General features: G+C 54.8%; 1 protein-coding gene across 2 annotated transcripts in view; it reads right to left on the bottom strand.

Annotated features, from left to right (window-relative positions):
- Window positions 1-536: 536 nt before the first annotated feature.
- Window positions 537-14,300, bottom strand: part of MAPK4 (mitogen-activated protein kinase 4) — a 141,898-nt gene continuing 128,134 nt past the window's right edge. For both annotated transcript variants that reach the window (XM_045790115.2, XM_045790113.2), the window contains exons 3-6: window positions 12,637-12,781; window positions 10,996-11,157; window positions 5,857-6,058; window positions 537-3,193 (exon numbers count right to left, since the gene is read on the bottom strand). In XM_045790115.2, coding sequence (XP_045646071.2) covers window positions 2,497-3,193; window positions 5,857-6,058; window positions 10,996-11,157; window positions 12,637-12,781 — 1,206 coding nt within the window. In that variant the 3' untranslated portion in view covers window positions 537-2,496. The remainder of the gene's footprint in view (window positions 3,194-5,856; window positions 6,059-10,995; window positions 11,158-12,636; window positions 12,782-14,300) is intronic.

A 14,300-nucleotide genomic window follows, 5' to 3' on the forward strand; every position in this document is an offset into this window, starting at 1 on the left:
TTTTAATGCAAGGGCCTCCCCCGGAAGTCCCAATCAACAGAAACAAATCTTAACAACCCTCTCTATTAATAGTCTATTTTATCGTTGTTGAGTAACAGATAAGGTCAGGGCTAATGCCTGACGGGTCTTACAAAGGGGGTGAACTTCGGTGGAGGGGACTCTCAGGCTCCTGTGAAATGTGGCTCAGGCACATTATTTGTGGGTGTTGGTTCCCCAAATCTCATGATGTGGGCACCTCTGTGACTGGGCGAAAGGCTCAGCCTTGCTCAGAAGGAGTGGAGTGAACTCGAGATCTGGTTTGAAATCTATCGTACAGACACTGGGTCTGCCCCAGGTGGTTCTGGAATCACTTCCTGGCTACCAATCTGTAGAGATTCTCCGCTCCCCTCCCCTCCAACAGCAACCCCTCAAAACTGTGGCCTCAGGGATGTAGGGAGAAGCCAGCCAGGCTCCCATCCATCAACCTCCGCAGCTGGCCCAAGACAGGATCAGATAATATGTAAATGAATGAGAGCATATGTAAATGAATACAGGCATCTGTGTTCCAATAAAACTTTATTTGGCCCGTCCTGATCAGGTTTAATAAATCTTTTTAAACATGAGTAGTTATAACAATTCCTCTATAATAACAATTATATATGAACTCCTGGTCAAGGTCAGCAGCTTGTTCCTTTACCAAAAAAGTAAAGCCGCCCTCTGAGGACAAATGGCACATGAGGAGCTACGTGTAGACTTCCTTTCCTTAAAAAAAGAAAAAGGAAAAAAAAAAAAAAAAAAAGAAACCCAAACACTTAATATTTACACATTTTCCATTAAAAATTATGGTCAGTGTGATTAATTGTTTTTAAATATAGGTTTCTAACGTGTTGCAGGTTTCAATGTACAACTCTTTAGTTAGCTGACAGGTTTGAGGTGCTGTCAAGGTCAGGGTGAACCCAGCCCAAGGCCAATGCTGGGGAGTCCTCTGCTTACAGACCGGCTAGACCTCCCATGGGTATCTTTGGGGGTGCTGGGGGGAGTGGAATACCAGTGGCAGGAATGGTAGAGCATTCCAGGGGGTGGACTACGCTTCCGCAGAGGGCTCCCATCACCCCAGGCTCTGTGCTGGGACACCTCCGGTACGCATGCTCCAAACTCACCCTGAAGTTATGAGGGGCATGGCTGCTTGGAAGCCCTTCTTGTGTCCTGGGGTCTCTACGCTGGTGCCTGACCCCTGAGGACTTTTGCTGTTGGCACCCTGCCTTTCCCATCTTCCTACCTTGCTGGATTCCTTGCCCCCAAGGCCACTTGCTTTCCGTGCATTTCTTTAGGGACCGCTCTTTGCCAGGGCTCAATGGGTGATCAAAAAATCAAGGTTAGTATTCATGAAGCATGACAGGTGAAATCTTCTCTCCTAACACATCTGCTCTATGGCGGGCACCTCGCGGCCTGGTTTACTCCAAATGAGCAATGCGTGCCAAGAACATTAGTTCCCGAGGTAGGCTAGGAGAGGAGTTCTGTATGTGTCTGTGGGTGGGCTCCGTGTATGTGGCTGGGTGTTGGGCTGGCGGCGTTACTGGAACTGCTGTCTTCAAACTCACCTGCGTACGACATCCCCTGGGGAACTGGGGCTGTGACCTTACATCCGCTCATGTGTCAGGAAAGTGCATAGGGAGTTCTGGAGGAGGCCTGGAAGGAGTTCTGGAGGAGGCCTGGAAGATGGGTTCTTGTACCCACAGACCCCAGACTGGTCTGATCTGAACCGAGGTTGACAGACCACACAGGGGTGCGGCACATACAGGGGCGTGGAAGGTGGAACTACTGACGAATTTGAGGGACCAGAGAATATCTGGTCGGTCAGTAGGGTAAAACTGGCTCAGTTTCCCATTTTGGAATATAAGAAACATTGCTCTGAATAAAAAGAGTAGGTCACATGGTGATGGGCAGGGAAGAAACATCTTGGACCGAGTTTTCTGATTGGAAAGCCACAGTGACCCCAGTGGAGGAAGACAGTTTAGCGTGGACAGACACTGGCCTAGGAGACTGGGCTTCCTGAGGGTAAGCACATCACTTGGCTTCTCCCGGCCTCACTGTCCCTCCTCTGTCAGCGAGGCTAGTTCCGCCAGATGATTTCAACACTATGCCAGCAAGATTCCTCCGCAGCCAGCCTGGTGGTAGGGCTTGCAGACTGCTGTCTAAGACACTTCACTCCCCCCCCACACCGCCACCTATAAAGCGCAAGGGACCCTTTTCGCTGGGAAAATGATCAACACTCAAACTAGGCTCCTGTTCAAACCTGCTCCCAGAGGTTAAAGGCTAGTTATTAAGGCAGTTTAAGAAATGGACATTCCTCTCCCTCCTCGGATCCTTCCTGTGTTTTGCTAACCCCAAGGCAGCAGAGAGGGGTGGCAGGGGCGGTAGAGGTGCCGGGGAGGCCAGCCCCTTCCTGCCGGGCCCGGCTTTTCCGGGTGGCCTCTGCTGGGTTGGGGGGGGGGTGGCTGGAGCTCCCCCTCTCCCTCACCACCTTTCTTTGGAGAAGGCCTCGGTCTGCACGAGATCGCCGGGGTGCTCGGGGATGCACGCGCCATTGAGGTCCCCCAGTTTATTGTCCGGCAGGTCCTCGGGCTTGGTGCAGAGCTTCAGGGCGCGGGAGATGAACATGTCCAGGTCGAACTGGGGGCTGGCGCCCCCGTCGATGGGGGCCGGGCGGCCGGGCGGAGAGGCAGACAGGCGGCGCTCCGGGCTGTCGGGGGGTGGGCTGGCGCGCTCGGGGCCGCCCTGCGTGCTCTTGACCCACTGTGCGATCTCCAGGAAGAGGCTGGCCGGCTCGTCCTCGCGCGGCCCGGCGTCCGCGGCCACGGCGGTGCTCGGGGGCGCCCCGGCCGCCTGCTTCCAGTGCGACAGGTCCAGGATGAGCTTGGGCTCCGAGTAGTGGTGCGGCTTGCTGTCGCGCCACAGCAGCTTGTCCAGGTAGGAAGGCGAGCCCACCTTGTAGTCGCAGGAGCGCCCGTAGTCGGCCTCGAAGGCGCGCTCCATGGACGAGTGAGAGCGCTCCAGGAAGCGCTCCGAGCTGCTCTGCGAGTCCTTGCGCGGGTCCACCTGCACGTCCTCCGCCAGCGGCGTCGAGCCGGCGCGCGGGTCGCGTTGCACCTCGCTCGTGTCCTGACACCGGTCCGACCTCCACTCCAGGTCCGACGATAGGCTCACGGGGTACCTGCAAGGGTGCACACACACGGAACGGTGGTTGGACCCCCGGATGAGTTGCCTTCCCCGAGGGGGCCAAGCCCCCTCATCCCTGTCTGCCACCCACAGACTGCCTTTCCACTCCTTCCCTGTCCCTCTGGTCCTGTGACCCCCCAGGATGCCGGTGGAGGGACTGATTTTTTTTGGCTTCACCCTCGTATTCTTCTGTACTCATTCAATACCCTACAGACATTCCTTGAGCACCTTACTATGTGCCAGGCACAGCAGTGAACAAAACGACAAACTCCCTGTCCTCACGGAGCCTCCTTTCAAATAGACCCACCAACGCAGTGCTCCCCAAACTCTGACGTGCACACAAACCGCCTGCCGCCCTTGTTACGTTGCAGCTCTGGATCCAGTAGCTCCGAGGTGGGTCTGAGATGCTGTGGTTCTAACAAGCTCCCAGGTGATGCTGCCGCTGCGGGTCCAGGGACCACACTCGGAGCAGCAGAGCCCTAATGAGTGCTCCTCAGCCCTGGCTCGGATTAGAATCCCCCCCGCCCGGATTCCGGAGGTCTGGGCTGGGGCTCTGCGGCACATGGCTGTAACACATCCCCAGGTGATGCGAAGGTACCGCCAGCGCGAAGAACTCTTGCCCTAGTGGCTCTGGTTAAGCTGCCCCGCCCCAGCCCTCTGCATCAACGCAGGGCAGGTGGGGTCTATGGAAAGATTCTAGACACCCTCAGGAGAGGCCAAGGATCCTTGGACTTCTGCTTTCTGTCAACTGCCCTGCAGCCACGGACAGCAAAGTCGGATAGCCAAGAGCAAATGCAGGGCAGGTGTGCAGGCCATCAGCTCAAGCTGGGCCCTCTCCTCCCTGTGCCAGGTGCTCTCCGCAGAACTGTGTGGCGGGAGGCAGCAGCCAACGGCCAGCTGCTCATGGTATAGGATGCCCAGTGCTCACATAGGAACAGCTGACGCTCCAAGGACAGGCAGGTTTGGCTGTGAAAGGGCAGACACACAGTAGCAGTCCACACGATGCGGTCTGCGAGGCACAGGGAGGCCCCTGGACTCCCCGCCACTCTCTCCCAGGGACCCCACGAGGGCAGGAGTCACTCCCAGAGGCGAACACTGCCTCCTCGCACAAGGATCCTTGACATCGCAGAAATTCTAGGAGGAAGAACTTGCGAAGACCCTAATCCCTGGCTGCTACACACCAAAGGCCATACGTTGGTTCTCGGAAGCCTTCACAGAGACCCTGTGGGGTCAGTATGATCACGCTGCCTTACAGATGAGGGCGCTGGTGCTCATCCAAGGTTAAGCCATTTGCCCGAAGCAGGACGGCCTGTGGGAAGGAGTCCGCCATGGACTGCCCATCTCCATCACGCGGGTGTGATGGGAAAGTCAGGAGCAGAATGGAGTCAGGCTTAGAAATGGTCAGAGTGGGTGGGCAGTGGCCAAAGAAACCCTGCGACAGTTTTCCTGGTCCCAGCCCTGCACCACAGCCATGATAAGTACGGGAAGGGCCTCTCCGGGCCTGCGCTCTGTGCCCTCAAGCGCGGTGGAGCGGAGGGGAGGGGCTGCAGGGACCACAGTCAAGGGCGGGAAAGCATGGGGGCGGCAGAAGGAAGAGTCTTCATTAATCTCCATTTGCTGGCAACTCTTGATAACAACAACCGACCACAACAAACCCACAAACCTGTCCAAAAATAGCAACGTTGCCCTGGCCCTCCCTCCGTGCCTCCTTACTCTGAAACCTATCATCTGTCAAATGACTGAAAAGGAGAACTTGCTCATCTGTCACTTATGTAACTAGCTGTCACATTCCCACAACAGCGGGGCTCCCACTTAGGCCCCCTCGGAGTCCTAGCCGCTAAGCCCTTGACTTCTACTTCTAAACTGAGCAGCTCTCGGCTCTCCCTCCCTGGATTAGCAGATGGTGATGCCCAAATGTTTAGTTGCCTGATTTCAACGTCAGAATAGGAAGGGACCCGAGACATCATAACACGCCTATACAGAGATTGTTAAAAAACGTATGTTCTACCCAACACTGAATCAATGGTAGTGACTTCCGGGCACACTGGGTTGGGAAGGATTCAGAGGCCGAGCTGAGTCTGGCAGGCAAACTGTGATTGCTCAGCAGTGTCTGACATAGTGCAGATCCAGGAGGTCCCACATGAGGCAGGCATTAGCTGTGTGGCCAGATGCTAGACTTTACCATCTCTGAGCCGTGGCTTTATCATGTGTCACTGGGCAGTAATAAAATGCCCCCCCCTTAATGGCACTCTTGGGAGGTGCCAACGATGAGGACCATGCAAAAGTGTTATGCAGAAATAAATGTCACATTGTCTCCTTGCTGGGCACTGGCGCAGTCCACTTTTCTAGGATAGATTCCCAGTCTGCTAGGAGTCGCTGAACATTGTATTGAGCCCTGGCTCTAATATGTTCAGGGTGGGGAGGAGAGCGGTGGTGGCTGTGTTGCACAAAGGAAGGCCCCCGACCCACACATGCTCATCTACTGAGAGTGCCTGGGGACAGGAGAGAAAGGCAGGAAGCTAAGTGGGGGAGAGCACCCCGTGGGCTATAGCACTTGGGAGAGAGGGGAAAGGTCATGGAGGATTAGAGGCAAAACAGAAACGGGAGGATGAGAACATGGATTCTAGGCTCCAGGGCTGGAGGCCCCTGGCACCGCACCTGTCCCAGATGGAGAGCTGGCTCTGGTTGGCGGCCATCAGCAGGATGTCATCGATCTCATCTTCAATGCGGAAGGGGTGCTGTGAGGTGGGCTCATCCTCGGGGCACGAGTATGGGCTCATGTAGGGGTGCTGCAGCCCCATCTCTGCTGTTAGGCGATCCATGGGGTTAAAGGTCAGGATCTTCTCTAGAAAGTCGATGGCTACAGGGAGTGAAAGAGGACATGAAGGTCATTCACTGCCCTGCCTAGCAGAGACATTTTTTTGTACTCTCCCATTTGTCAGAAGGTTTTTAGCCGTTCTCCTTTCTCGTGTTCCTCACCACAATCCAGTGACAAAGTCAGAGCAGATACTGCTTTTTTGACTTCACAAATGAACACGCAGAGGCCCAGAGGGGTAAAGTGACTTGCTTGAGCTGCTGTTAGTTCAGAGCAGGTGCGGGGCTAGAAGTCTGCCTCGGGCTGTAGGTGGTCTGTGTGGTGGCCGGCCCTGGAAGCGCCGGCAGGGGAGTGGGGAAGAAGCCCGTACGGGATGTGTGCACGAGCCGGTTCCTCCTGTGGACACCTGGAGCTCGGCCCCACTGGGGCGGGGTCCTCCTCTAGGAAACAGCATGGGACACACATCAGAGGTGGCTCCACTTGTGGGGTCGGCGGGAGCTGAGGTGTCTCTGCACGCACTCCTGTTTGCTGCGGATCGCACACTGCTGGGGCGGACGGAGGAGCGTGTGGCTCCCAGGTGCCGGCGGTAACAAGCCTCTGTGAGACAGTCACCGAGGTGAGGCAGGTGGGACAGGGCCTGACAGCCCAGGACCCCCGCATCCAGCCTTCCTACCACAGGTTGCCCTGGAGGTTTGCCAAACAAGGGCAGAAGGGCTTGATATTAAAATATTTAGCCACCAAGCTGAAGCCCTCCTGGGGACTAAGGTCTAGGTCAAGGGGAAGTCCTAAGCAGCTGGAACCTAGGGACAGAAAGGGACAGTCCGAAGCCTTGTGCCGTGGCTGGTTGCCAACCAGCGTCAAAGCATATCAAAATTTCGGCAGCCAATCGGGCGACGTGGGTGCGCCCTGGCCACACAACAGCTCTGCACACAGGACTGGCGTCCTTTCTCCCGAGCGGGGTAGGGGCAGCCATCTGCCTTGTGGGCTCTGCCCTGGGTTATCTCAGGGCACGGTCTAGACTGGAGGTTCGCATTCTCTCCCAGCACGGCAGGCTCCACTTCAATCACAACGTGGCCGATCGTGTTACTGCCCAGGTGGCAAGGGAGAAAGGCCGCCGAGCTCAAGCGTCTCGGCCAGTGCCGCAACCCTGCCCCTCACACCAGCCCTGGGTCTCTTTGCAGGAAAATTCATCAATGATTCGGGAAACTGATGGATTCAGAAGGTCACTGGGCTCCCGGGAGGATGTGGTGCTGCTCTGTCAGCCGAGACCGAAAGATCAGTAAAGCAGCAGGAACTCTGATCACTGCCAAGAGCTCTGAGGCTCAGGGTCTGGGTCAGGGCTGCAGACCTGAAAGTGCCTCACAGATCGCCAGGGCCGGGAAGATTCGGGCTCCGTGGCGCACAGCCTGCTCTGGCCCCGCCTGGCTCCAGGCCGAGCAAGCCTCTCCCTCTCTGCGCTGCTTCCCTCCCTCGGCCCGACCTATTACTCTGGACCTTCCGACAAGGACAGGAGAGAGCTGAAGCTCTGAACATGGGCAGGCATCATCACCAGTGTCACTATTATTAACAAAAATCTGGCGAACCCTGAAGCTGTCCACCCCACCGACTCCAGTAAAAACAAGTCTCCTCGTTCCTCTTCCTGACAGCTCGTCTCTAGCAGGTGCCCAGACACTTCCGGAAGCCCAAATATTAGCAAATCCCTTCTTGTCTCTAACCTAAATCTGCCCCCTGTCACCTCTACCCCCCGCCCCTGGGGCCTAGCTCTGCCCTCTGCGGGTCCCCCACATCGGCGTGTTCTCTCTTCCCCATGACCGGTCCCCTCAGGTCTCAAGGCAGCAGCCAGGTCCTGTGCAAGGCCCCTCTGCCTTGCACACGCTGGCCTGCATCTCCCAGCCTCCCCCCCATTCAGTGTGGCTGTGTGACTGGGGCCTGGGGAGCGGGGCGGGGGGCAGTGACGTGTGCACCCCACTTCCAGGCTGGCTGCATAAAAGCCTCCTGCAAGAGACTCCATCCTCTCTTCCCCTGGCTTCGGCTGGAAGTGGGTATCCAAGGGGGACCTTGAAAGCTGTGTGTTGAAGATGGCAGACGCTTCTCTGACAGCCTGGTCCTGGGAGAGCCCCAGGCTCCCCGACTCTGTCCGGACTGGAGGTGAGCCGTGCATACACAGCTAGCAGGGTCATCCTGGAGGTTCCAGATCTATCTGCCACAGCACTAGCTTTGTTTTTCCTCAACACAGAAACCACCATACCCTCCCCACCCCCCAGCTCCTCGTCTCTGGGCTCAACCTCCCCACATGTTCTGAAAGCATTTCTAATACAATGAGACTTCCGTATGATCTTGTCACCTTCCTGTGGCCCACTGACTCCAAAGGGACTTCCCAGAGCACCCGGGCTTCTGGAAGGATTCTCAGGGTCATCTCTGGAGATGGAGAGACAGGTGGCAGGGTCCTGAGGTCCCCAACCCTGCTTCACCCAGAGCACTCCTTCTACTTGTTTCCATATTAGGTTTCCTCAGCAGATTTGTCACTTGTGACACATTTACTTCGTAGAGTAAATGGAGCTCAGAACTGATGCCTTGACATTATAGTCTCGGGGCCTGTCTTCCTCGTCCTGCCCTGACGGCTATGTCAGCTGCTGAGGGACACAGTCACCCAGGCTGCCCTTTGAGCCTTTCTGGGGGCTACAGCCAGACAGACACTCTGCGTCTTCCCAGGCCTGTGGGGCCTTGGATGTACAGCAGAGGGAGGGACTGCAGGTCACCAGCCGGCTCTCCTGGGAGAGAAATATGGGTCCCCATATTTCATTTCAGGGACCCCTCATTCTCCGAAAGCCAGAGGTAAGCTGGAGACGTCTTTTCAAGGCCAACTTTTCAAGGCCAGAGGCTGGTGAGAGAATTTTGGTTGGAACTGAGTTTTGGTTGGAATTAAGTTTTGGTTGGAGTTGAGTTTTGGTTGGAGTTGAGTTTTGGTTGGCGTTGAGTTTTGGTTGAGTTGAGTTTTGGTTGGAGTTGAGTTTTGGCTGGAGTTCAATTGGCACGTCAGGAGGGCGGAGCAAGCCTGGCTTTAGTGAACACCTGTTCAGCTACAGGACCGAGTCCAAACTCATCGGCCTCCTAGCCCTTCTCACCTCTCCAGCCTCACCTTCTACCAACAGGACGTGTCCTGCTGATCTGGGTCCTCACCATGTCTCCCCGGCCAGCTTTTCTGTCCCTCTCCGCTCCCTCCCTCTCCCCTAAATACCAGGAGGTCTCACTGGCCCCTTAGGATGTGTTCCTTAGTCTTTGTTCTCACCCCTGGTCGGTGTTCCCCCATCTTCCCAGCAAGAGCACCTCTCATGTCTCTGAAATGCCATCTTGAGCACTGTGGTGGCTTAATACACGTCGGGGGATGCTGCTGACGACAGCGAGGAGCTTTATCTCCTATCAGGACCAACTCTGATTTTGCCGAGACACAGCGCACCACTCTGACTGACAGCCAAGTCGCCAAGGGGCTGCTGTGTGTCTGGTTGCTTGGGTGACACGTCCCTGATCCAGAATTCCTGAGAGGTGAATGCACCTGTTGTCTCGTGGTGGGATTTCTACAGGGCCCTAGGACTCAAATACAGATGGGCTGAGTCTTAATTGGTGGTGAATCAAATGATCCCTCCTCCCCTTTAAGGAAGAGAAAAGTGAGGCAGCTTATGATTGAGTGGGGACCATGGCTAAGGACACTGTTAGAAGACACTGGTGGTCCAAGTTCTTGGTTTCTTGATGGTCTCATTTGTAATAATGGACACAAAGTGGCGTGGAATAAATACCTTTTTCACTGCCTCCTGCAGTGACCTGGGGCCGTGGGACTAAGTTCTGGCCAACAAAACATGAGTGGAGGTGAGGTGTCCAAATTCCGGCTCACGACCTTAAGGGCAAGCGGACCTGCCCTCCTTCCCCACCTTCCTCCAGGTCGTAAGGGCAGTACCCTACGACGGCTGAACAACGAGATGGAAGGGGCCTGGGCCCCTGGACGACTTTGTGCAGCAGGCTCACTGCCTTGGCCCTGGACTGTCTGCTTTGTGATTATTATAGAAGAGAGAAATAAACTTCTTCTTTTTTCTTGAATAAGAAATAAATCTTATTTAAGTCATTAAGAATTTGGGTCTCTCTTACAATTGGCTGAACCTGTATCCTACCTAATATAGGTAGGGTCTCCTAAGGAAGCCTCTGGCAGGTATGAGGCCCAGTGATAATGTTAACATTTTATTGAAAGATTTTATTTATTTATTCATTTGAGAGAGAGACAGAGCATGAGCAGGGAGTGGGGCAGGGGGAAAGGGAGAAGCAGACTCCCCACGGAGCGTGACACGGGGCTCAACCCCAGGACCCTGAGATCACAACCTGAGCCGAAGGCAGGTGCTTCACTGCCTGAGCCACCTGGGTGCCCGTAATGTTAACATTTAAGACGACAGGGCAACTATCCTACGCCCAGGGCTTTACACATTCTATTTTACTTGCCTGTCACAATGTCCCCATGTGACATGTATCACTGTACCCACTTTACAGTTAAGGAAACTGAGGTGCAGAGAGATTAGGAAACTTACTCAAGACCCAACAGCTACTCTCCAGTGCAACTGGGAATTGAGTCTGGGTCTGGGTCTCAAGCTCAAAAAATTCATGTTCTCTGCACCACATCATCAAGGGGAGGAAGGGAGAGGGAGATGGAGGAGGAGAGGGAGGAAGGCAAGTGAGGAGACGAGGAGGAAAAGGAAGCATAACAGGGGCGGACTCTGGCGGACCTCCACGCACTGCCTTGAGGGCTGCCTGACGGCCGAACTCCGGGCCGAACGTCGCTCCGTCTGGAAGTAGCTAGGGCAACTTCTGCCGCAGTGGAGCGGCCTGGCCTCTCTGTCTAGGAACTGTGCTCGGTCCTTCTGGGGGGGACCTCCCGCCCGGCCCCCGGGTGAAGGCAGAGCGCGGCCTCGCGGACGCCGGCCCGCTGCGGGCAGAGGTACCTTCGCCTTTCACTTCGGGGAGCAGCTGGCGCAGCGGCCTCTTCACCTCCCAGCTGCCGCTGACGAACGAAGGCATCACCCGGAGCAGCTCCTCCTTGTCCTCCTCCCGGATCACGGGGATGGTCTCCAGGATGAGCTGCATCTGCTCCAGCTCGTGAGCCCCTGGGGAGCCAAGCACCAGATGGTTAAGTGTGTTGCCCACGTGGCTGGGGTGGTGGAAGCCTCTGGGAGGCCTGGGGGGGGGGCACGGGACGGTGGGAGCGGCATCGGGCTGGGGGCCGGGGGACCTGGGTTCTGGTCTTCACTCTGCCACTGACTTGCTGTGTGACCGTAGGCAGTGTGCTTGCCACCTCTGGGGCTTGGCTTTGTCAAATGTCTCTGCCTCTGGAATGGACCCATCTGATAGACTGAGCCAGCCAGAGCGAATGGGACAGCAACAGCTGGGCCCAAGACTTCCCAAGTCCTCCTCGCCAGACGCCTCTCCGCGTGTTCTTTACCAGGCTGGGAAAGGAAGTGATTTTAAAACCAGGACCGAGCCTCACCTTTTGGTTTCCAATCAGGAGGCTCGTCATGAGCAGGGGGACAATCAGAAATAACCAACCGGCTCTGGAATGCATCCTGTGCTCCTTCGGGCAGAGGGAGCAGGACAGGCTATGCCAGGTCTGCAGAATTAGCATCCTGGGACAGGACGGAGGCAGGCATTTATTTACTCCTTTGCTCCTTCATTCCTTCCCCAGATCGTGACTTACGGAGCACCGTCTCCCTGCCGGGCAGCAGGCTGGACACTCGTGCATAAGATGCTTTAGTCTTTATGAGTCTCAGGAACGCAACTTGTCTTTGCTGCCCGAGCACGGATGCTCTGTCAGCGGTGGCCCTGCTGGTGGCGATCAGGTCTCTCCTCGCTGTCCACCTCGACTTCCAGGCTGTTCTTACTCCCATTGCTTCCATTTTCCCTTTTTGCTTGATAGCCTTTCCACTTACTTCTACCAGTTTAAATCCTTAACCAAGACTTTCTATCTTTGAGAAGTCCCCAGATTCATCTAACTGCTCAGAACGCCCTCCCGTTACCACCAATTCCAATTTGCCAGAAGCTGGTGGCCTATGGTGGGGCTCCTCCGTGTCCCCCAACGACTCCCTGTGCAGCACCAAGCGGACATGAATGCTGGATGCTGCCCCCAGCAGCTCAGGCTCTGTTCTGAAGTGGTCCCTTCAGCCTCCCCTGTGTGGGCTCATGGAGGGTCAGTTCAGGGACTCTGGGAGCCCCTTGTGGGGTCCCTGCTCCAAATGAACACTCCAGACTGACTGCTCACAGTGGCAGGGAGAGAGGAGGAAGGAGCTGAAAATGTAGGATGGATGTTTCCAGCATCAATCTCAAGGTGCTTGAATAGAAGTAGTTACTTGATTTTGAAAGTTCTGCCCTCAAAAGGCTATTTTTAGCCTTTCCAGTATTTTGCCAGAAATGATAAGGGGCCTCCAAGTAGGTCCATAAAGCCCTACAGGTCATTTTAAAGAGAAAGACCAGGATGTTTTGTGATTAGCATGGTTTTTTTTTTTTTGTGGGGCTTTTTTTCTTTCAATCAGTTCTCTCTTTTTATAGACCACCACCAGAGGAGAAGGAAGATGGCATGGTTAGTGTCTTACCAGCGAAGAGCATTCTCCCCGTGAGCATCTCGGCCAGGATGCAGCCGGCGGCCCACATGTCAATGGCTTTGGTGTAGTTGTTCGGAGAGAGCAGTAGACGCGGCGAGCGGTACCACTTAGTTACCAACCCTTCCGACAGATAACCCTGGAAGACAAAACCCCCGGTTCCGATGGTCAGCCACGTGCAGATATACCCTCTCTCCCAAGTGCCTCCTTGTTTCTTTCCACCCGAAGACAGCATTCTGTCCAGGATCCTTCCACTCTGGAGCCTTCCCTGAAGCCCAGGGGTTCTCCTCTGGGGATGGGGAGGCAAGATACCAGTATTTTGGGAGGAAGCCTTTCCCACCCCAACTTGATGTAACTATGCAAAACAAATTCGCCCTCATCTAGTCAGAAGATGGACACACAGGAGCCAAACTCAAGTTCATTACCACCATCAACAGAGGAATGATGAACCTGGAATTCCATTGATCCAGTAGCTGAATCTGAGGAATAGCCATACATTTGAAATTAAGCCAATTACGTTCGTGCTGAGGATTAGAGTTAATGTGGCTACAACGCCAGAGACGCCAAGACCCTGCTGACAACGGGTGAGGCCAGCTTCATAACAGGTACAGGCGAAGGGTGTATGGAAAGAGCCCTAAATGGCAGAGTGGATGCAGCTTTGGTTGGCCCAGAGGATTCTGGGAGCTCCACAGTGTCTTTTGGGGGCAGGATAGATGTCCTAGCTGATTTCAGCCACTGTTCAAGGATTTGAGGTCTGGGACAGAATCCTTCCCTCCAAGATTTGGGGGTGACATAAGTGGTTTTGCACAGAATGGAAAATATAGCCAGGCAATTTGGAAATTGTTCTCTACATAATTTAGGAAGTTGGCCCAACAGTGTCACTTGGGAGGTGTCCATTTGGATGACCTGGAACAGTCTCTCTAAATTGAGAAGGCAGAGCCATTTGGGGGTTAAGGTGAGACAATTCAGACTGAGGGGATCCAGTGGGAGAGTCTAGGGATGGTCTTGATATCTGCTGACCTAACTCTCCATTTAGCATTTGAATTGCCCTTTTTACTGATGTAGGAAGTTATCACAGACCCAGGCTAAAGCAGATGAAAAGTTAAGAAACCCAAAAACTCAGGAGCTTTTGATCGGTTAATCCAGAATCTCTTTATTTGTTCGGCAAAGATTTATTAAGTGTTTCAAACCTTCCGAGAGCCCTACAGGACGACAGCAGTTCCCTCTCCTCTGCGGTACATATTTCTTCAGAATAGGGCCCCACACTGGTAGAGGGAAGGGGGAAAGAGGAAGCGACCACAGCGTACCCATTCCCTGGCATCAATGCTCCCACCCAAATGAACTCCTTAGATTCCCTCCTGTCCCCGTCTCGTCACCTCCCCTGCCCCCAGCCCCCTAGCGATCCTCCTTTTCTGTCCTCTGGTTTTGCTTTGTACAGAATGTCATATACATGGAGTCCTAGCCCCTTTTTGAGTCTAAATTCCTTCACTTAGCACAAAGCAGCTGGACTCATCCGTGTTGCTGAACGTGCAGTAGTTTGTAGGGGTTTAAGTTTGATTCTAAAAGTTACAGATACACCGGGGCGCCTTGCTGCCTCAGCCAGTGGAATATGCAATTCTTGATGTCGGGGTTGTGACTTTGAGCCCCACGTCAGGTGT

The sequence above is a fragment of the Ursus americanus genome, chromosome 19 (assembly GCF_024610735.1).
Source record: "Ursus americanus isolate L20-20 chromosome 19, mUrsAme1.1.p, whole genome shotgun sequence".
Classification (NCBI taxonomy): Eukaryota; Metazoa; Chordata; class Mammalia; order Carnivora; family Ursidae; genus Ursus; species Ursus americanus.